This window comes from Vulpes vulpes, chromosome 7 (assembly GCF_048418805.1).
Source record: "Vulpes vulpes isolate BD-2025 chromosome 7, VulVul3, whole genome shotgun sequence".
Classification (NCBI taxonomy): Eukaryota; Metazoa; Chordata; class Mammalia; order Carnivora; family Canidae; genus Vulpes; species Vulpes vulpes.
Genome location: NC_132786.1, coordinates 40,881,438 through 40,905,276, shown reverse-complemented (window position 1 = coordinate 40,905,276; position 23,839 = coordinate 40,881,438). Strand labels below are relative to the sequence as shown.

Sequence of the window (23,839 nt, the reverse complement as noted above, 5' to 3'; positions counted from 1 at the left end):
TTAAAGATATATTATAAACACTCAGAATATTTGGTGATTTCTTAGCAGACTCTACTTAGGGGAAGGCTTGTAGACTTAATGTTTTTTCTTTCTCTTTTTTTAAAAAAGATTTATTTATTTGAGAGAGAAAGAGAGACACAGCATGAACAGGAGGGGCAGAGGGAAAGAGACAGAGAATCTTAAGCCGACTCCCTGTCTCACAACCCTGAGATCATGACCTGAGCCAAAACTAAGAGTTAGACACTTAACTGACAACCACCCAGGCACCCCCAACTTAATGTTTTCCTGAGGATCATGGTGATACTATCTTAATACAAAGTTTGATAGTGACCAAAAGTTAGTTATGAAACTACCACATTTTTTGGATTTGGATCACTCACCAACGTTCTTACCCATATACTTATAAGGGATTTTTGTATTTATTTCCTTGGAGAGATCAGCTCTTGTCCCAGTCTTGTTGGTTTTGCTATAGAATCCAACCCAATGATAAGGCCAAGACCATGAAAAGATCACATTCAGTATTAATACTGGGGGAGTGAAAAAAAAAATACTGGGGGAGTGGTTTGCTTACCTTAAAGTATATACATAATAATGCAAATCTGTGACCTACTATCAGAACACGTCTTCTGAAATGATCTTCTGAAATGATCTTTGTCTTTGGTCACCTGGCTGGCTCTGTCAGAAGAGTATACAACTCTTGATCTCAGGGACATGAGTTCAAGGCCCACGTTGAGTCTATAGAACATTGAAATGATCTTGTCTCTTTTCTGAAAAATATTCCGTATCACTGTTTTCCTTTGGAGTTAACAACCAACTCCTATCAACTCACCAAAGAATTATGTAAATAAGGTGATAATCGTATAATGATAAGTACATAGCCCAACTCTCATCTTCAGTCCCACGCTTTGTTGTAAAGCAGCCCTTGAAACCCCTCAGCTAGGTCAAGCAGCCTGCCACATGGTGGATTTCATCTTTGTTACTATTTCTGTTCTATTAAAAGGAAGCAAGTAAATTTTTAAAGCAATTGTGCTAATTCCAAAAAAAGTATTTTTAAGAACTGGAACAATTTTTGTCAGGTCTGACTTGGAAAATTGTTCCTTTTTCTTTTACATGTCTCTCGTGGTTTTTCCCCCATTTCATTTTAAATGAGGCCCAAATGCCTGCCTGCTGTGCTTTTATCAGGGTGCTTACAGCTCCCTGCAGCCAAAGTCATGAGCCTTTGACAGCCCACCTTGTCCCCCCTCCCTCTTCAGAGCAGGGTACAGGCTGCCCAGCAGATAAGCCTGACGCATTCCTGTGGAGCTGGGCCCCGGTGAGGGCTCTGGGGGGTTGGAGCAACCCAGCCTTCCAGACAGATGGTGCGTGACACCAGTGTGCTGCCACTAGTTTTGGGGAATCATATATGGGACATAAGCTGCTCCTGTGTATTATTAGCATCGTTAAGATTAATTTTGGAAAAGAATCCAGGATACACTGTTTTTGAGTGTCAGAGCCGCCATGTTTTACTCTTGGGGCCTTGGACAAGATTCATGACCTCTCCAACCCCCCCCCCCCATGTCCTCGTCTATAAAAGGAAGGAAAACAGTGATAGCTGTGCCATAGGGTTGTTGTGGGGACCAGAGTGAAATAAGACCTAAGAGGTGCGAGGCACGGTGCCTGACCCAGAGCGAGCCCCCTTTCATCCAGCTGTGACTATTTTGTGTCAGTGTGATCCCTCTCCAAGGAGCTAAGATCTCACCAGTGGGCATTCTTTGGAGGTCCTGGGAATAAATGAATCTTACAGAAACTCCAGGGAATAACTTCTAGGCTTCAAAATGGAACTGCCATTAGTTTAGTGCTACCAACAGAAAAAAAGATAACGTTGACCTTTATAAAACTAGCCTCCGGGGTCTTTTTTGTTTGACTCAAATCTAGAATTTGTGAAGTGAGTCCCTCCCCCCGCTGCCAAAGGCTTCCATGCCTAGTAAACCTGGTTATAAACACCACTCAACCATTAAAGCCAAATGAAGTCAAGTGGGTATTTGATTACAGGTTTGATTAATGAAACCCAGACCTGAGACTAACTGTAACCATTCCGGATTCTTTAAATCTTGAAAACATTTGAGAACTCAAACACTGTGGATCTAAGTCATTTAGGTAATGCATGCCCCTTTAGGGAGGGACCTTGCATCCACTCATTTCAAAGTTTGGGCTTTTTCTTAGTTACTTGTTTTCTTTCCCTCCCCGTCAACAGAGAGCATTTTTCTGAACACAGGCTACACAGGCGTTCTGAGTTATCTTTGTTTATTCTATAAACAGGCTACCAAGTAATCTATGAAATCAAAGCCAGTCTTATCAGCAGGCAAAAATACTTTCTATCCTCCTGCATCAAGTTGTGAGACAAGTTGCAAGAGCAGAATCCCAAAGATAAAGCCTACCAGCAGCCTCCTGGTCAGTTTGAATTCATGTGAATTAAATGTTCTTATCCTATGAAAAAGGAAGAATCACCATTGTAGGAAAAACTGGATAGCTGGCCTTGGAAGACAGCAGATATGCTGCTGAAGGTTTATTTGAGGAAGACTAAGTGCTGGTCATCTGGAAGCTGTTAGAGAGGGCTGTCCTTCACACTTTTACAGACTGTGTATTTCTGTACATATAAAGGGGTTTCTCTTTTTCAGCTATTTCATTATTTCCTGATGAGGACTTTTATTTGGGGGTGGATTTTTATTTTGGTTTTTGTGTTTCTTTCTTTTAGCATTTCATTTCTAACAAACCTAAATTATTTCCCTAATTATAAATTGACATTACGTCTTGGCAGGGGTAAAAAGTATTCAAAGTGAAAATACGACTCTTGTTCCAAAGAAGAATGTGATTCAAGTGCCTAGTCTTGAACTCTGTAAAGATTTTAACCGTTAAAGCTGCTGTATAAACATTTTTCCAGTAATCATTTGCACTATTGCTATGACTGTACTAAACATTATCTTGTCCCATATAGGAAGGTGTAAAAAGAATAGGGTATTAAAGAGACTCTAATTTCCTTTCTGTGTAAGAACTCACTAAACTTTTGAACAGAGTACCTAAGATTATTATTTGTTACAGATAATTGTTTGTTACAACTAAAAATTGGTTTATTTTTCTATTTGAATTTTGATTTGAGATAGAATATACCTTTATTTTTATTTACCAAGAACACTGTTTGGTTCCTTGTTAATGTTCCTGTTTCTATGAAAGGAGAGAGACATCACTGGTTCTTATTTTGTGGTAGTATGTGGAACTACCTAATGGATCGACCTAGGTACCCTTGGGAGAATAAATTTCCTCACTGAGAGTTGTTTGTTCCATGAAGAATAAGAAGCACCTGATAGTACCATAGCAATGTGTCATTTTACTATAAAATAGTAATACTTAATGTAAATGAAGAAGCTTAAAAAACAGAATGGTATTTTTAAGCCATTACTTTTTAAAGAAGTTTCTAATACTCTTCTAAATTATAGAATAATTTTTTATAGAATAAAGAAACTCATTAAATAGGTCATCTGTTTGGAAAAAATATATATCAAATACCCATATATTTGCTAATATTATTTCTTTGCCCTGTAGGCGTCTAAATACTCTAAACAAATGTGCGGTGATGAAGCTGGAAATTAGTCCTCATCGGAAAAGAGTGAGTATATAAAATGTATTATGGGATGAGAGGGAAGGAGGCAGACCAAAAGCTGGATTATGTGTTTTGTAAGAGGGTTTGTCTCTCTTGTCTCTTTCTTTATTGCTTCCTTGTTCCAAAAATCTACATTTTTAATGTTATAATCCAGTCAAGTTTACCAAAGACCAAGTAGCCTTACGTAATTGAAACTGATACTTACCCAATAATCCGTGAGTTTCCTACTGTTTTTTTTTAATTGAGATAAAATTGACACACAATATTAGTTTTGGGTGTACAACCAAATGATTCAATATTTGTATATATTACAAAGTGATCACCACAATAAGTCCATCACCACACATAGTTAGAACATTTTTTTGTTGTGATGAGAATTTTCAAGATCTACTTTCTTAGCAATTTTCAAAATATACAATACAGAATTATCAGCTATAGTCACATGCTGTCCATCACATCCCCAAAACTTATTTATTTTATAACTGGAAGTTTGCACCTTTTGACCCTTGCCTCTGGCAACCACCAGTCTGTTCTCTGTATCTATGAGGGTTTTTTTTCAACTTTCTGATTGGAACAAATCATCTATTATTTTGCCTTGTTAATTCAATGCCTACTACAGATTAAAGGAATGAGGCTTAGGAAATCCCAGTGAATCCTCCATTATTCCCTGCAGAAATTAAAACTACGGTTCTTTGGGAACACTCTGTCTTCCCACATATAACAGTAACCATGTTTCAGAGGTACAGGGATGGAAGAGAAGGCTGGCTTGGGGGCTCCTGAAGAATAGTGAGAGATTGGAAGGAAGAAAAGAGGTGGGGAGGATGCAGGGAAGGGCAGGAAATCCCACACATTCTAGTCAAATGGTGGTATATAACTTCTGTGTATGAAATGTGAGAGCCTTTTATGAGATCTTAGGAGAAGAGGTGGGTGTAGTCCTGGGAGTGAGTGTCACAAATTAGAGTAAACAGGAATAAGTTTGGTCAAAGAACATATTTCTGATTGTTCAGAGTACCAATTTTAATTATCCTAGAGTCCTTGACTTGCAACAAGCTGCCTTCTTGGGGGAGTTAAACCTTTTAAACAAATGAACTGGAACCTCAGCACCCACTGAGCTATGGAGAGAGTCGACAAGTCAGTGTTTAATGCTCTCCACTCATGGTCCTGTGAAACAGGAGTCATGTATTTTCCACACCACTGGGAAAGACATGCATCATACTGAATCGTGCCTTTTGAAATCCCACCTTAAAGGCTCAGATACAATATTTGTGACGCAGCATAACCCCGAGTCCTGCCCATAAATCAGGCATAATCAACAAAGCTGTTACTTCATGTTTCTGAATGTTCCATGCTGTCAGGACTGGGTATTTGTGAAGCCTTGTTGATTGCCTGGAGCGTGTCTGAGGTTGAAACTTCACAGGACACGTGTGGCATTAGCTCCCCACTCCCTGTCTGGTAGGGGGAGGGGATGAAAAAGAACAGGTAAGAAGCTGAAAAGTATCAGACTGCAGAGATGTGGGGGGCTTACCTTGCTCCGTGTCTCCACTGGTCTGTTTGGAGACCTTGTACACTTTTAGGGTGGCCACAGATTTTACTGTCCTTAGTGTCTGAAAACTACCTTTTAATTGCAAAAGAGAATATAAACATATGCTATCAACAGACAGCAAAATTGGAGGCAGACCAGAGGGAGTCCTCCCCGTTGCTGACTCCAGTTCAAAATATTTTGGATGCCTGGAATTTTCACAGATTTCAAGAGGCTTTCCTCTGTGAGCAATTAAAGAACAGCCTATGGATTGACAGTTTCTACAAAATAACTCTTATTTAGCCTGAAACACTTGATCAGGCTTTTTTCTGTTAATCTCCTGATGTACACTTTTGTAACGTAAAGAAATAATAAAATAATAATCATCAAATAATAATAATAAAGATATAAAGGGTGGATTGACACTGATGGCATAAGATGAGCTGGGTCCTGTACCTCCGGCCCCCAGCTCATGTCCTGCTCCCTGCCCTCCTCCTCCTCCCCACCGCCCTCCTCCTGCCTGTCTTCCTCCTCCCCACCATCTTCCTGCTCCCTGCAGCCCACCCCCTCCTCCCAGCCATCCACCTGCTCCCTACCCTCCTCCTCCTCCTTCCCGCCCCCCCACCATCCTCCTGCTCCCACCCTCCTCCTCCCCACCATCCTCCTGCTCCCCACCCTCCTCCTCCCTGCCATCCTCCTCCCCACCCTCCACCTCCTCCTAGCCATCCTCCTCCTCCCACCCTCATCCCCACCATTCTTCTGCTCACTGTCCTCCTCCTCCTGCTCCCCACTCTCCTCTTCCTCCCTGGCCTCCTCGTCCTCCTCCTACCGGCCTCCTCCTCCCCACTGTCCCCCTCCTCCCAGCATCCTCCTGCTCCCCACCATCCTCCTGCTTCCCGCCATATTACTCCTCCCCGCCATATTCCTCCTCTCTGACCACCTCCTCTCCCCACCCTCCTCCTGGTCTCCACTCTCCTTCTCCCCACCGTCCTCCTCCCCCCACCCTCCTGCTGTCCACCATCCTCCTCCTCCCCACCCTCCTCCTGCTCCCTGCCCTCCGCCAGTCCCAGCGATGACCGAATGCCTCCATTCTGTTTTTGCAGAGTGAGGATTCGGATGAGGACGAGCCTTGTGCAATAAGCGGCAAGTGGACCTTCCAGAGAGACAGCAAGAGGTGGTCACGGCTGGAGGAGTTTGATGTCTTTTCTTCAAAGCTGGACCCAGCCCCCGGGGCGCCCGCCGAGGCCCCCCTGAAGACCGCGGCGAGCCACGAAAGCATGCTGACGGAGCTCAGCGAGCGCCAGGAGGTGGCTTCGGTCCTCAGCCTCAGCAGCACCGGCAGTCTCCCAGTGCACGCGCCCCACGCGGGGGACACGGCAACGCCCCGGACCAACTCGGTCATCAGCGTCTGCTCCTCCAGCCACTTCGTGGGCAATGACGACTCCTTCTGCAGCCTGCCCTCTCCCAAGGAACTGTCCAGCTTCAGCTTCAGCATGAAAGGCCAGGAGAAGAACGCCAAGTCCAAGACGCGCAGCCTGCTGAAGCGCATGGAAAGCCTGAAGCTCAGGGGCTCGCCCCACAGCAAGCACAAGGCGCCTTCCAAGCTGGGGCTGATCATCAGCGGGCCCATCCTGCAGGAGGGGATGGACGAGGAGAAGCTGAAGCAGCTCAACTGTGTGGAGATCTCCGCGCTCAACGGCAACCGCATCAACGTGCCGGCCGTGCGCAAGCGGAGCGTCTCCAACTCCACACAGACCAGCAGCAGCAGCAGCCAGTCGGAGACCAGCAGCGCCGTGAGCACGCCCAGCCCGGTCACCAGGACTCGGAGCCTCAGTGCCTGCAACAAGCGGGTGGGCATGTACTTAGAGGGCTTTGACCCGTTCAATCAGTCCACGTTCAACAACGTTATGGAGCAGAACTGTAAGAACCGCGAGAGCTACCCAGAGGACACAGTGTTCTACATCCCAGAAGATCACAAGCCTGGCACTTTCCCCAAGGCCCTCTCCAATGGCAGTTTCCCTCCCTCAGGGAATAACAGCTCCGTCAACTGGAGGACTGGAAGCTTCCATGGCCCCGGCCACATCAGCCTGAGGAGGGAAAACAGCAGCGACAGCCCCAAGGAGCTCAAGAGGCGCAATTCCTCCAGTTCCATGAGCAGCCGCCTGAGTATCTATGACAACGTGCCGGGCTCCATCCTCTATTCCAGTTCAGGGGACCTGGCCGACCTGGAGAACGAGGACATCTTCCCCGAGCTGGATGATATCCTCTACCATGTGAAGGGGATGCAAAGGATAGTCAACCAGTGGTCCGAGAAGTTTTCAGACGAGGGGGACTCCGACTCAGCCCTGGACTCGGTCTCTCCGTGCCCCTCCTCTCCCAAACAGATACACCTGGATGTGGACAACGACCGAGCCACGCCCAGTGACCTGGACAGTACGGGCAACTCACTGAATGAACCCGAAGAGCCCTCGGACATCCCGGAGAGGAGGGATTCTGGGGTTGGGGCCTCCCTGACAAGGTCCAACAGGTGAGCACTTTGCTTCTGTCTGGAGATAGGGGAGGGAGACCAGGAAAGGGACTGCTTCTGCTTTTGGGGGTGGGTAGGGGGGTAGAATGGGTCACATCTGGCATTCATAGCCCTGTGGGTCCCAAAGAAAAGTGATAGACCAGAAGATCCCAACATCCAAAACCATGGATATTGTTTCTGGGTACAGAGTTTTAGTTTGGGAAGAGGAAGTAGGTCTTATGGATGATTGGTGGTGATGGTTGTACAACGGGGTAGGGTACTTAATGCCCCTGAGCTGTACACTTAGCAGCAGTTAAGATGATCATGTATATAATGTGTATTTTACCACAGCGGGGGGAGGAAAAGAATGGAATGAAAGTTGAGTCCTCTCTGTTCCAGTGAGCAGCCACTGCTGATTTTGCATCTACCTGTTGAAAAGTCCTTGTACTCACTCCCTCCCCTGCTCTTCTCCTGCAGGCACAGGCTGAGATGGCACAGTTTCCAGAGCTCCCATCGGCCGAGCTTAAACTCTGTATCCCTGCAGATCAACTGCCAGTCTGTGGCCCAGATGAACCTGCTGCAGAAATACTCGCTCCTAAAGTTAACTGCCCTGCTGGAGAAATACACACCCTCTAATAAGCATGGTTTTAGCTGGTAAGGATTTACTGTGCTCAGTAAGCTATTGGCAATAGTTTGGGTCCCCTCCTTGATGCTGTCCCAATACTGGGTATATGACAGTTCTATCCTTTATTATACCTTTAGACTATCATCCTGATGTAATTTCTGCATTCTTGAGGCTATATTTGATACTGCTCAAGCTAGTCTAACTTTAGGAAATAAGCAAGGGGATTGGTTGAGTAAGTTTTAGCTCTCAGGTATCAAATTGCTGGTTGTCGGTGTAAAAATCCATTGCTGTTCCATCACACTGTTTAGAGGCCTCCTTCCCGATGTTAGACAAAGCCCACCAGGGGCGCCTGGGTGATTCAGTCGGTTAAGCATCTGACTCTTGATTTTGGCTCAGGTCATCATCTCCAGTTTGTGAGATTGAGCCCTACATTGGGTTCTGCACTCAACAGGGAGACTGCTTGAGATTCTCTTTCCCTCTCCCTCTACTCTCCCTCGCACTCTCTTTCTCTCTCTCTCTCTCTCAAATAAATCAGGAAGGAAGGAAGGAAGGAAGGAAGGAAGGAAGGAAGGAAGGAAGGAAGGAAAATATATGTACAGTATCCAATCATACTTATGGAAGGAAGGAAAGAAAAATTTTGTTCAGATCATAGGATGTTGAGACCAACTTTGACATGTCTGATGTACAGTCCTGGCCTTACAATGCTCTTTCTATATGCTTTTAAAAATCATTTTTGATGTAAATATTTGTAAATATTTGAAGCATCACTCAAAAAATCTACCTGTCCTAGAAAATTGAAGTTGTTATTTCTAAAAGAGACTCTCAGAGTGTGAATAATAAATATAAGGGAATTCACTGTTGTAAGATTTTTTTTTTTAAGATTTTATTTATTCATGAGAGACACAGAGAGAGAGGCAGAGATAGGCAGAGGGAGAGGCAGACTCCCTGTGGGAAGCCCGATGCGGGACTCCATCCCAGGACCCTGGGATCAACACCTGAGCCTAAGGCAGATGCTCAACCACTGAGCCACCCAGGTGCCCCTGCTCTATGTATTGTAGGCTAAAATATACACGAAGGTAAAATTCATCAGATGAACTGTCCATAATTACTTTAAAAGATACGGCTCTTGGTGTGTATAACATGAGCTGGAGACCATTAGGCTGGATGGGTCACGGATGTGACCTAATGTGTGCGTATCTTACTTTTTCTGCTGTCAGTGCAAAGCAGAGAACTATCTCCAGATTGACATCCAAGTGCATTTCACAGTGTCAGCAGGCTATCCTTAAGCCTTTCACTCATATGAGTGTTTCATCCCAGTTGCACAACCTCTGCTTTTTTTTAAAAAAAAAGATTTTATTTATTTATTCATGAGAAACAGAGAGAAAAGGGCAGAGACACAGGCAGAGGGAGAAGAAGGCTCCATGCAGGGAGCCCAATATGGGACTCGATCCTGGGTCTCTAGGATCACGCCCTAAACTGAAGGCAGGAGCTAAACCGCTGACCAACCCAGGGATCCCCACAACCTCTGCTTTTTAATACAAATCAAAGAAGCAGGCTGTTTCCTTCGTGGCACTCTGGAGCAAACCAGAGGTGCCCAGGAGAGTCGGCAAAGCAGCGGAAGTGTTCTTTTTCTCTCCAGCTCCCCCTCTCCTCAGGACTCTATGAGTTTAACTTCAGCATCAAAGCACCTCCCGTTCAAAGGCTGTTATTATGTGAGCCTTGCTAAATACAGAAGTTGTTTGTTCTGAATGACAGAAATAAGTATTGACCGGTTTATCCCCACATGCTTCGGATTCTCGGTGGAGATCGTAATGTGTTCTTTGCACATTCCGCCGCTGGGCTTTTCTCCCCCCTCGACAAAGCGAGTATTATGCACACTCATAGCCATGATACCATATACTTAACTGTATGGAAATACACATTTGGCTCTGCACTTCAGTCTTACCTTTCGTAGAGCTATAAACAGTAACGTGTCGTGGCTGCTGGTGAGCGCTCAGAAGTCAAAGCAGGCGGTCTTCTGCAGTGTTCCTCTGTGCTGAGAGTCATATTTTCCCTGCTGGCTATTTAAAAGTGCATATTTTACATTCTCATTTCGAAGTTGCCCACCCCCTTCCCACCAAAACCCTCAAGAATCTGAAAGTCCGTAATACTTCTTGAGTTTTGGTCAGTTTTTCCAGTGAGTCAAAACCAAATGTAAAAGCCTCACATTGTGGGATCCATGGAACAGGAGAGAGATTCTACACAAAGTTATTTTCCTGTTTGGCCTCGCCCTTTCTTGTCCCATTTAGAGAGGTCACTTGTAGAGCTGAAATTTCTGCCTGACAGCATTAAATGCATGACATTGGTTTCCTGCTGTTCCACATACTGCTGGGGCTGGACCTGGTTTTAGGACTCCAGGGAGCCTGGGGTAGGCTCACAAAACCTTCATTGTTCTTTTCCATCTTCTTTTAGAAACCTAAAGATGTTATGCTCTCCAGGGTCATCAGCAGGAGAATTTATTTTGACTTCAGGTCATTAGCTTGGCCGCCCTCTGTTGAGCCTTGGAGTTGGTTCTCATTATGTTGGACCAACATCATGTATTTTCTATTTTCTCATCCAGCATTACACAATTCTTTTATGCCCTAAATACTTTGAATCTCATCAAAAACTTAGAAATGATTCTTATCTATTTACAGGACAAATGGGAACATGTTTTTCAAATTCTGTCCAAAGTGCCTAAGTAGGGTCTTGAATGTTGTTCCTTCCAATGCTGCCATTTTGTTAGGAAGCCCAACAGCTCCCTTAAGAATATAGACTCAGTTCTCAAAGTTAATAGTGGAAGGAGAATCCCCAATAGAGAAAATGTTACTGGGCCTTAGAGCCCCAACTCTCAGAACATCCAGAATAGCACTGTCCCATGGAACTGTCTGTAATGGTGTATATGTTCTATATTTGCTCATATGGTAGCTACTGGAATGCTTGAACTATGACTAACACAAATTTATAATTTTATTTAACTTAAATAGCCACCTTACCAGCACAGATCTAAAGCCCACAGGGTTTACCTGCAAAGATGGGTAAGAGTATACAGACAAATAAACATCCTTCCCATCCCCCACCCTACTATTCATTAAATAGGGCTGTGCCCAAGTTCATGAAAAGGATCAAGGTTCCAGACTACAAGGACCGGAATGTGTTCGGGGTCCCTCTGACAGTCAATGTGCAGCGCACAGGACAGCCCCTGCCCCAGAGCATACAGCAGGCCATGCGCTACCTCCGCAACCACTGTTTGGATCAGGTGAGAACCACTGCTTGCAGGTCCCACCAAATTGTGAGACCTCAGATTCATGCCTCTTTTTATAATTTTGTAGAAAATGTTGCTTCTATCCTGAAAATGTCTGTCTTCTGACAGGTTGGGCTCTTCAGAAAATCAGGCGTCAAATCCCGGATTCAGGCTCTGCGCCAGATGAATGAAAGTGCCATAGATTGTGTCAACTATGAGGGACAATCTGCTTATGATGTAGCAGACATGTTGAAGCAGTATTTTCGAGACCTTCCTGAGCCGCTAATGACGAACAAACTCTCAGAAACCTTTCTGCAGATCTACCAGTGTAAGTGTTCTTTGATCTTAACATTGTTGGCCTTGAGAAAAAGTGGGACCAGCTGAAACCTGTGGCTTCCTTTAATGCCATTCATTTGGACCCATGCGATGACCTCTTGGAAACATAAGTCATCAGTTTCTTCCTTTTCTCCATGCTTGTGAAACAGGTTTCTGTATACCTGTTGAATAATGCAAAAATAAACTTCCCTTATCGTAATTCTCTAATTACTAGAGGAATTACACATGTGTACATTCTTTTTTGGAGGGTGGAGGTTCCAGAGGGAGAGAGAAAGAATCGTAAGCTGGCTCCATTACCATCATGGAACCTGAGATGTGGGGCTCCCATCTCCAGTCCCTGAGATCATGACCTGAGCTTGAAGTCAAGAGCCGGATGCTTAACCAACCCAGTGAGCCACCCAGGCGCCCGCACATTCCTACCTTCTGATCCAGGCTCTTGCTCTGTTGTTTGCTTCTAGAACAGTGATCTCAGATGCTTAGAAGAGCAGATACCTTCTCTCTAGCAGGGCCTGTTGTGTTTAAAACTTCACAGGTGTCTGTGTGTTTTATCTTGCTGTGAAATGAATAAATAATCTTTTTCTGTTATTCATCTCAGCTTCTGTCAGAAATACTTGGGAAAACAATACTCATGCCCTTCTCACTTTTAAGTAAAGCTTCAAGCAAACAGTTGTCTAAATTAATGATCAAGATCAGGATTATAGCTTTTACAGCCCCATGTTTTTCTTGGCTCAGCGTGGTGTTACAGCAGTGTAATATAAAAGCAGCTTCTCTCTGTGCTCAAATTGTCTTTAAACCAGCGCAATGGACTGTATTTTATGAGAAATGGAGCTGGTCTGGATTATTTCATTATTTGTTTCATCCTTTCAGATTTTATGAAAACACAGGTCACATTTTCCCCACCACGGTATTTGTTAGGTATTGTAACCATGGAGCTGTTTTAATCGGTTTGTCCTATGGAGCTGCACTTGAGTGACTTGATTTTTCCACCACATGCCTCTTAAAAGACAGATTTGCCTCGTAAAGGAGGCCCAAAGGTTGAGCCCAGCATTTTCTGCATGTATGTTATTTTACTGGCTTATTTCTCAAGCATATATTTTTATAATAGTCTCTCAGCATGCTTTCCAAAACTTCAAGAAATTCCTAGTAAAAATATCTGTTGTTTCAATTGAATATTTTAGCAGCTTCCTTTCTGCATTTTACGAATAAGCAGGTCTGTTAGAATTATGGAAAGTCCCCAGAGATACTGAACATCTTGTGTAAAGCTTAAGAAAGTTTTTATCCCTTTGTACATATCTTAATTAAGATAGTATCTGACACTGATCAAGGTATAAACATGTATAATGTTTTCAGTCATTGAAAATGGTAAACGGGGGATTTCTAAAAAATATTCTTAGGAAAGAAAAACGAATTCTGCATCATATCTGCAGTTGCAGTCCGAGGTGGATTTAGGAGGATATTGGCATGGTGGGTGTTGAAACATTTTTACCTCCTTCACAGGCAGGAAATACTTGAGGGTAGTGACGCTGGTGGCGGTCCCTAATTTCTTCCATATTAACCTCAAGTACACTTTCTGCAAGTGCTTGTTCAGTACTGGGTTGAGGTCGCTGGGGCTGGTGTTTGCTTTGGGACGTTTCCTCACAATGTGCGTGGAAAAGCACTGAGTTGATGGGGGAAATGCTCGTGTTGTACAGGTGTGCCCAAGGACCAGCGCCTGCAGGCCATGAAGGCCGCCATTATGCTCCTGCCTGATGAGAACCGAGAGGTCCTACAGACACTTCTTTATTTCTTGAGCGATGTCACAGCAGCCGTAAAAGAAAACCAGATGACTCCCACCAACCTGGCCGTGTGCTTAGCACCTTCCCTTTTCCATCTCAACACCCTGAAGAGAGAGAATTCTTCTCCAAGGTACGGGTCAGACGAGGTGTGCATGTGTGTGCTCCGTTCTTCAGACCTTGGCGTCACGGTTGTCCCTCTTTTTTTCTTGGATTCACACCTGAGTTAAGCAAAAAGAAGTCTGCCTCCTTCCTTAACACCACCTCGGGACTTTGCTCCTTTCTTCTCACCCCTGGGGGTGTGACTTTGTAGAAAATCTAATGGCAACCAGGTTTTGAGGGAGAGAGTTGAATATGTGCTTTACCTTGGCAAGTGTTTGCCCTTGTCCTCCCCAGCACCCTCCATGACATTGCCATCAAACCTTCTGCCAGCCCCAAATCATGCAGATTTTCTGCCCTAAAAAACAGGGTGGGAATAAGGAATAAAGTCCTTGCTGTACTGGCTTCTGCAGGGCCAGGAAAGCCAAGCCCCCAGCCTGTGCCAGAAGTCATAAGGTAGTCAGTCAGCTGGCTGTAAGAGAAGTAAGGATAACATTGAGCCTCAAAGCTCGGACCTGGCCTAAACCAATTGTGTGCAAAGTTTCTCCTTGGATGTATGCAAGCTGGGAGTGGCTGAAGAAGTCACAGGGCCTGGAAATATCAAAGGCTGATATTTGCTCAACACTCGTTCTGACCCAACCACAGGACTACGCCCTTGACATTCATTCTCTCATTTAATCCTCATAACAATCACAGGAGGTGAAGATCCTGGCAGGAAAGTGAGACTGCAGAGAGGGTCCGTTTAATAAGTAACTTGCCCACCTCTGACCAGGGGGAAATGGCAGGGCCAGTTGGGGCTTACTGATGAGAGCATTTCACGTAAGGGCCTCACAGCAGAGTAGTTAAGAAAGGAGCTACTAACTGGACTTAACCCCATGCATCAGACCCACCCAGCTGATTCGTTTGCTGGGCTCAGATATTCCTTAGCTACAGGCCAAGGCCTGTGGTGCTAGTTGAAGTTAGCTTTGCTTCTGAACGCCCTACAATACTTAAAATATCTTCTAATCTAGTTCTCTGTGAACTGAGGCATTCCAACTTCAATAGGACGGGTGCTTGAGATGACCAAAGAGAGAGATCAGATAAGATTAAGACAAAACCTCTAGGAGACAATAGAGGGTCCCCTCACCTTCAGGAGGGGATTTTATTTAAACTGTGAAGAATAGTGACACTATTTACCATGACATACAGTGCCTCCTCTGCACGCACCCCCTGGAAGCTGCCTTTCTTTCATCCCACCAACGTAGATACACCTTCCAAGCTGCCCTATTTAAATAGAAACCTGTTTTACGTGATGGCTTTAAATAGCCTCCATCTGAAAACAGTCCCTTTCGTGGTTTTTGTGTTTTGCTGATAAAACTGAGGAATTTTAGTGACCAACGTAAAGCTCTCCTGAACCTCTTAGTAACAAATAGGCTCCGGTGAAATAGATTTTTTTCTTTCTCTCCTTTGGGTTTCCTGCAATAACACATTAATTAAAAACATATAAATATTTGAATCTTTTCCCCTCTGTTATTTCTTCTGCCTAGGGTAATGCAAAGAAAACAAAGTTTGGGCAAACCAGATCAGAAAGATTTGAATGAAAACCTTGCTGCCACTCAGGGTCTGGCCCATATGATTGCTGAATGCAAGAAGCTTTTCCAGGTAAGGAGTTGGGGAACTTTGTCATTTGTTAAGGATAATGTAAATAACTGGGACAAAAATCTTAGGCACATGTGCTTGTTCACATGATACCAAAAGATCTTTCCACAGCTGGAGATTATATAAATAGCTCGTGAATGTCTTTTTTTTTTCTTTTTCTAAGAACATCTTATTTATTTATAATGTATAAGTGCATAAGAGTTACTGTGTTGAGTGACATTTGCCTATCTCTATATCCCTATACTTAAAAAGCAAAAGTGACAAATTCTCTGAAATAAATTCTGTATCTGAGAAGCCTGTCCTCATCCACGTAAGCCTATGTTAGTCATTTACCCTTCTCCTGCGACTTTCCAAGGAGAATACCTGACATGAGGACAGGCTCATTTAGATACTTTGAAGGTGATCTCTTTGTATCTTCATGATACCAGGTGAGATCGGCAGGCCCACTCCTCTGTCTGCTAGAAGCTAGAAGCAGAGTATTTGGAGTGCTTGCACTGCCCTGAGAACCCAATACCTGGCCCCTGTGCTGTGACTTCTACTGATGAGCACACTCCTCTCCTTTTTGTTTCTTGTTTCCCCAACAGGTTCCTGAGGAAATGAGTCGATGTCGGAATTCCTACACAGAACAGGAGCTGAAGCCCCTCACTCTAGAAGCATTGGGACGCCTGCGTAATGATGAGTCGGCTGACTACCAGCACTTCCTCCAGGACTGTGTGGATAGCCTGTTTAAAGAGGTCAAGGAGAAGTTTAAAGGCTGGGTCAACTACTCTACATCGGAGCAAGCTGAGCTGTCCTACAAGAAGGTAAGTCTTGTCCCTGTGGTCAGCCGACTCAGTTCCCATGGTCAGAATTCAGGTTCATCAGAGGTGAGACCCTGTGGCAACATAGTTTCCCACAGGGATCTGTCACCTACCCTTTGTTCCTTGTAGACCTGGGCAGCCAGATGATTCAGTTCCCCAGTTAAAAGTGGAAGCCAGTTCAGCAAGGAACAATACTCACCTCATGCCAGTTGTAGGGATCAGACCATCTAATGAAATCCTTTAGTTCCACAGAATCCCACTATACCTCCCTGGAATGTTTTACGAGAGGTATTGGCTTTAGGACATTTTATAACATGCTTAGATTTTTCTATAATTTGACCAGAATCCCCTTATGTCTCCTCTGATCTCAGCCATTCTTCTCTTGGCCCTTTAATAAGTGAGGATTACTTGGGAGAAATGAACTTGTTAGGATTAAAAGCCCCTTGAGGACAGGGACGTCTTTGTGCTTTGCTGATAAAGCTTAGCTTGATAGTATTGCTTGATCCTGTCTTTACCACCTTAAAAAAAAATAAACAGGGCAGCCCTGGTGGCTCAGCAGTTTAGTGCCTGCCTTCAGCCCAGGGTGTGATCCTGGAGACCCCGGATTGAGTCCCATGTCAGGCTCCCTGCATGGAGCCTGCTTCTCCCTCTGCCTGTGTCTCTGCCTCTCTCTGTCTGTCTCTCATGAATAAATAAATAAAATTTTAAAAATAAATAAACAAATAAATAAATAAACAGAGCATCTGGATGGCCATGCAGGCTTTAAGATGCAGATAAACGATCTTCCTTTATTGCATTGACCCTTACACGGGTCCCAAGAAAATAGATGTTCGTAATTTTGACCAGAAAATTGGTCAAAAGGCTTTCTAGCCTGCTCTTGAATATATTTGGGGACACCAGGATATATGTAATAATTAGCCTCTAAACACATGACCATAAATACAGCTGGCAATTTGCCTTCAAAATATATGTGTGAATTGTCTGGGCACTGAAAAATATATCCTCTTTTCAGGTGAGCGAAGGACCACCTCTGAGGCTTTGGCGGTCGACCATTGAAGTCCCTGCAATGCCTGAGGAAATCCTAAAGCGCCTACTTAAAGAGCAGCACCTCTGGGATGTAGACCTGTTAGATTCAAAAGTGATTGAAATTCTAGACAGCCAAACTGAAATCTACCAGTATGTCCAAAACAGTATGGCGCCCCATCCCGCTCGGGACTACGTTGTTTTGAGGTGAGAGCTTCCAAATGGATTAACAGTAGCAAGGATGAGCCTGGTATCACTGAATGTGCCAAGATGGTAATATTATATAAAATAGAAGGTATGCCTCTGACATAATATCGAACCCTTCCAAATAGGGAAAACATATCTCTGTATATTCCAACAGTGTGTTCATCCCTGAAAATAGTTTGAACACTTTTGGAATCAAACTCAGAAATAGAAGCACACTTGGGACATCAGAGTGGCTCAGTTTGTTAAGCATCCGGCTTGATTTTGACTCAGGTCGTGATCTCCAGGTCATGAGATCGAGCCCCACCTCAGGCTCTGTGCTCAATGCAGAGCCTGCTTGTTCCTCTTCCTCTGCATCATTCCTGCTCATGCTCTCTTATGCTCTTTCAAATAAATAAATAAAAACTTTTTTAAAGATTTAAGAAAATAAAGAATTAGAGGCACATCCAATTGAATATGCTCGTTGGTAGCAGATTCTTGCCCCTTCTAGGATAGATTTTCTTGCTAGAGACAGCTAGTGAATGCATAAACCAGGAAATAACATTTAAGTTCCAAGTGAGCTGTGGTTAAAGCTGAACTATATGTAATTCATAAATACTCTGGAGACCTTATTGAAAGAGGAATTCCAAAAATCTTTGAGGAAATGGCACATCATTAGTCCAGAGCTTTCCAACAGAGCAATACTCAACTGGATGTCTCTGTGCTATAATACATTTGTGAAAGGTAAAAATGGTTTTCATTCACCCTTGGTACTAGTTCTCTTTCAAAGAACTGATGTGTGAATATATCCCCACTCTAATGGCTCTGGATGGAGTTGCTGGTCATTCAAGAGCCCTTGGACAATAGTTCAGAAGATGCCATCTATCCAGGACTGGGTCACACAGGAGAGGAACTCATCCTGCCCCTCAGCTGTCTCTTCTGACAGCAGGACCCATTTGAAACTTGGCTTCCAGGAAATTCCATCCTTTCCCTCTGGTTTTGTTTCTACAGAACATGGAGGACTAATTTACCAAAGGGGGCATGTGCCCTTTTACTCACCTCTGTGGATCACGACCGGGCACCTGTGGTGGGGGTGAGAGTCAATGTGCTCCTCTCCAGGTATCTGATCGAACCCTGTGGATCAGGGAAATCTAAACTCACCTACATGTGCAGAGCTGACTTAAGGTAGGTTCTGATTCTGATTTTTTGACGTGGTGAGGGGTCATGAAGAAGATGAGATTTTTTGTCTGATACAGAGAATGGCCTAAATGAACACATCATTGTATCTTGTCTGCTCTCTAAAGAGCAGTCTTTATAAAGGAACACCTTCATGTGTCTTGGTACTGTGGAAATTGCTTCCTAATTCTGATGCCTTAGAGAAAGTGGCACTAAAGCAATATGAATGCACTGCTCCTGCCGTGAGTTCATAGCCATAGGAAATGAGAGTTTGAGCTAGCCAAGTGGACGATTCACATTTTATAGTCAAAGGTATTTGAATATATAACATGCCCTTTTAGTAATTAATCAGGCCTGCACCCTGTGTCATTGATGAATGTGGGTTCATATCAGAAAACTCATGAAATTCAGTAGTATAGACAAAAACACGAACCTCTCCAAACTTTCCAAAGTGATTACATTCTCATTTGAAATCTTGGCATCTGGGTACATTTTCAACTCTCTATGTGATCTATTTTTGTTCTCTATGCTAAAGCTTTCCCTGAACAATGCACTCAAAATCTGAACTCAGTACAGTTTCCTTGAGAAACTTCGCAAGACATATAATGGATGTGCCACGAGGTTACCTTGGAATAATTGGAGTAATAGTCTTTACTTCCATGGCTTCTGGATCAAGAAATGGAAGTGTCTTCAGAACCCTCTCCGGCTTATTGCAGTGCTTTCCAATCTAAAGAACCCCTTCTGCTTTTCCTTTCCATTGTAGGGGCCACATGCCAGAGTGGTACACAAAATCTTTCGGACATCTGTGTGCAGCTGAAGTTGTGAAGATCCGAGACTCTTTCAGCAATCAGAACACCGAAACCAAAGACACAAAATCTAGGTGATTCCTGAAGCCAACCAGCCACATCTGCCATCTGGATGTTTGTTTCTGGAAGCCCACGCCGGTCCTTGAAAGAGTGGATTCTGAGTCTAGTCCTGAAACAAAACTAATTTAGAGTGTGGGGATCAACTAGCAATTGAAGACGTTTTTAAAGCTGCTTCCTGTTTGTTGAAGGTCTAGATTTTAGGCCTTGACTGGAATATATAAGACTGTGCAAAAAAAAAAAAAGTATTCTTATTCAAATTGCTTCTGAGAAGCAAAACTATAAATACATTACAGAAAATAATGAAGATACTTCATTCTCTTGTGATACTGGTGTATGTGTACCTATGTCATTTTATTTGCAGCGTGTTGAGGGACTGTGTATCCACTGGAATAGTTGGTACTCTTTGACCTGTTTCTCTGACTGAGATGAGCAAAGAAAGGTTTGCACAGAGGAGTGTGTGTATGTGTGTTTGTTGCTGGTTGAATGGCATAGTTGTATAAGTTGGAACGCAGTGTCTGGCACACTGAGACGCCTCCAAGAAGGATTTTGATGCGTCAGGTTCAGTTTAACCTGGGATATCTGACTGCCCATGGACCCATCCAGAAAGGGGACCCAACATCCTTGTTCACTTATTTTTTTTCCAAGTTATTAAGCACATTCCTTTTTTTTTTTTTTTTTAAACCAACCTCCTCTTTCCTTAAAAGTAATTGTAGTAGGTTGATTCCAACCCCTTCTCAAACACAGCATGTCGTTAGACCGGGTTGCAAATAGTGATATAGTTTTTAACCAGTATAGATTAGTTCAAGGAAGAAATCACCCACCCGCCCCCAGCCCTTACTAGCTCAGAAGCACAGTTTTATTTGGGGTTTTTGTGTCTGTTTTTTTAAGTCAAGATGTAACAACTGAACACTCTAACATTTATTCCTGAATCAAGCCTCAGAACTTCTTACCTGTTGGAATTCTTTGCATTGTCGTGTTTATAACCAGAACTCTCGAAGACACACTGAAAACAGGAAACTATGTGTGTCCCAAGGAAATCCCTGTAAATTTAACCCAAGTATTAAAATTTGACAAGTGTTGATTGTTGTTATCCACAGTGTTTCTGGAAGCTGCACATACATAGTTGTTTGATTTGTCCTTTTCAGCAAATAGTTTTTCTGGTTTTGCAACTTTTTTCTTTTTTTTGCTTTGTTTTCCCTACATTTCTTTTTCTTTTCCTTTATAATGATGCCCTTGGACTATATTTTAGTGGTAAAGAAAAATAGTTATCGTAGGGGAAAAAAAAACCAGAAAGCATCAGCAGAGTTTTTTGGAAGGTTAGGTGGTCTTTGTACAGGTTTTACTGTAACCCTAGAGATTGACTCAAGAGACAGTATTAGTGAATTTATTTTGTATGGATCAAAAAGTGAATAATGTATGAATGAGAGCTGTAAGAAGGATTTTTATTTTGTTATAATTTAGTTACCATTGTCAGTGTTATTTCAAAGGTTCTTTGAAGAATTTGCAGCAGAGGGAAGATTAGAGTTTTAAAATTTGAGTATTTTGGTTATCAGTGTTCCTCATGAAGATATACTTGTATATTCAATTTTAATAGCTTTCAGATTTGTAAGATTGTATGTTGTATATACCATTCTATTAAGATAAACATGTACACATGTCCACTGTGCTTTCAAATATAGATAAAGCATGATAAGAATTATTATTTAAAATATACTTGTATTTATACCTCAGATATTCTTTTGGGTTTTGTACCTCAAGGCTTTTTTTTTCCTAATGTAAATACACTTTACATGAATACAGTCTAAGTGAAAAAAAAATAAAAGAAGAGGTTTATAACTTGCTCTATATCTGTACAGAATATAATCCGTAAGTGCACTATTAAATGTTTAAAGGGAAAGGTCTGGCCTGCTTTCCTGTGTATTGCATCTCACTCCTACCCTTAAAACCATAGATTGCAAAGCATATCATTCTAGCATCAACTAAGATGAAAATCAGATTTGCTGAAGGAAAAATCGGACTGCAAATCATTCCAAGGCCAAACTGCCACTGAGCCACTCACTAAACAAACAGGAAACCCTGGTGAAGGTTCAGGAAGCATGGAGACTCTCTCCTAACAAAGGTCGTTGGGAAACGATGCTGAGAAAGAAGACTAAGGAGCCAACAAGAGAAAGATGCTCATAAGCAAAGCCAAGGTCACCATTTCATTCCACAAAAGGTCTCTTTCCCACCGTCCAGCTTTCCTGTGGAAAGGATTCCTTAAAGTTTGACAACCGGAGAATTCAAAGGATGTGAATGTTCCAAGAACTCTGTGTGAGTTACCTAGAGTGATATTGCCGCAACTCACTAATTGTGACTAATCACCTAGATTGTACGCTCTCTGAGGGCAGGGCTCTTCTCCTACACATCTTTATAATCCCAACAGCAGCTTTCCGTGTTTTGTACTTGTAGGCATCTAATAAATTTATTATTTGCTAAATGGAACTCATTGGATTAGTTTCTGTTATTTGAAAAGGAAGAGAACCCAGGATGCCATCTGCTGGAAGCCCTCACTTCCGTGTATCACTGCCCGTTTTGAGATTGCAGACAGTGGACGTTGTTAAACCTAATGGAATCTTAAAAGTTTAAATTGGTGAAGACACATGGATGCCGTATATCTAAAGAGTTCTTTGTGATGGAGTTTCAATCAATCTTGTTTCTCAGAAACTGATACTCATTTTAGAAGAGATTTTATTTTGACTCACTCTGGGGATAGGGTAGGGGAAAAACCAAACGTAATTCTTAAAAAGACACACAGAGACCAAAGCTTTTTTTTTCCCCCCCTTTACCTCCAGATCTGGTTTCCTCAAGACTAAATAGAATAAAGATGAAAACATACGTCTTAAGCCTGAAATACCTACTGCTTTCGTTGTTTGACAGGCTGCAGGAGGTTATCAGGTTAGAGGAGACATCCTTGTGGACACCACTGTAGATTCAGTTGGCTTTTGTCACACTACCCATTTCCTTCTTCCACTCATCGAGTAAATTATTCAGCATCTACTATTTCTCTCACACAGTGTTCAGTACTGAAGGCACGGCAATGAGCGAAATGTCCTCACCCTGCCATCGCAGAACTAAAATCTGCTCACTAACAGAAATGGTTTGCTTCTTACAGACTGAGGACAGGCTCCTATGCATTCAGGAGGGGTGGCTGAAGATCTTAATTGAGCAAAACTCAAGGGAGTTACACTCAAAGTATCTTGCTTACTAATTTTAAATAGAATAACTTGGAAAATTCTAACAAAATCAGATGATTTTTTAACTGATTTTTTTTTTTCAGAGCTGATGGAGACAAGTGAGATTTTGGAAGAGTAAAAACTAAAGAAAAATTAAGGAAGATAATCCAAATCAGTGCTTTCAAACATCACTAGTTAGAGGTGAGTGTGTGTGTGTGTGTGTGTGTGTGAGAGAGAGAGAGAGAGAGAGAGAGAGAACAGAAAGGCTATAGAGGTTTTATATTAATTCTTAATATAAAACTAAGAATTTTTATAGCACCATTCATGGGTCTTTATTTCTGTCAAACTTAAGCTTCACATGTACCCCATAAAGGGTAAGTATTGTTCAAAAATAAGGATATACCTTAGAGGTAGTGACAAATGACACTACCCAGAGCCAGAAGAAGGAGCCAGACTCCAGCCCAGGTCCACTGCCTCAACCACCTCTCATTTAGGAGGTAAATTTATCATCACAGCAGCCAATCCACATGGCCATAGCATCAGAATTGAGAACTCTAGGAAAACGAAGGTTCATAGCAAAATAATCACATTAATCCAGGTCTCAAATTATCCCTATTACTGAGATGCTTACAGTGATATTACATAGGTAAAAATAAATATGAGGCAAAGTTTAGCTTGAAGTTAATGCCTGAAAGAACTACAGTTCTGTTTGCAAATTGAATATATGATCTGAAATGTACGGAGACTCCACTTAGGCCTCCCTGTGGAACAGGATGGACTCTGCTCCATGTGCACGCACAGAACAATTAGATATGTGCTCTGATTGCAGCCTGCCCAGCCCCTCTGATGTCACATGGCCCCAGGGATACAAGGGGAACATTTACCTACAGGTGTCTTAACTTGCTGCCCAGGAGCCAATCCCCAGTCTTGTGACTTTCTGCAATATTTCATTATGCCCTTCCCAAAACAAAAGCACACCAGAAAGTACAAGATCTTGGTGAAAAGGTGCTTTGAAGAGCAAGGGCTAGTGAAAGGTAAAGGAGCTTTCCTGAAAGCAAGGTGGGATTTGGCCCAAATGCTTTACCTCACCTGCCTGTTGGAGCATACAGTAATGATTGTAAAGCAGAAATCCTCAACAATGAGATCATGGCATGCATGTCATCTTGGTGTTCCATCAGGATGAAA

The 23,839-nt window shown here is 43.0% G+C and overlaps 1 protein-coding gene across 15 annotated transcripts in view; it reads left to right on the top strand.

The window, feature by feature from the left end:
- Positions 1–21,923, top strand: part of DLC1 (DLC1 Rho GTPase activating protein) — a 488,697-nt gene extending 466,774 nt beyond the window's left edge. For all 15 annotated transcript variants that reach the window (XM_072763589.1, XM_072763592.1, XM_072763595.1 and 12 more), the window contains 11 exons: positions 3,580–3,643; positions 6,260–7,683; positions 8,140–8,316; positions 11,405–11,564; positions 11,679–11,877; positions 13,577–13,790; positions 15,283–15,397; positions 15,979–16,197; positions 17,207–17,424; positions 18,412–18,585; positions 19,340–21,923. In XM_072763589.1, coding sequence (XP_072619690.1) covers positions 3,580–3,643; positions 6,260–7,683; positions 8,140–8,316; positions 11,405–11,564; positions 11,679–11,877; positions 13,577–13,790; positions 15,283–15,397; positions 15,979–16,197; positions 17,207–17,424; positions 18,412–18,585; positions 19,340–19,460 — 3,085 coding nt within the window. In that variant the 3' untranslated portion in view covers positions 19,461–21,923. The remainder of the gene's footprint in view (positions 1–3,579; positions 3,644–6,259; positions 7,684–8,139; positions 8,317–11,404; positions 11,565–11,678; positions 11,878–13,576; positions 13,791–15,282; positions 15,398–15,978; positions 16,198–17,206; positions 17,425–18,411; positions 18,586–19,339) is intronic.
- Positions 21,924–23,839: the final 1,916 nt, after the last annotated feature.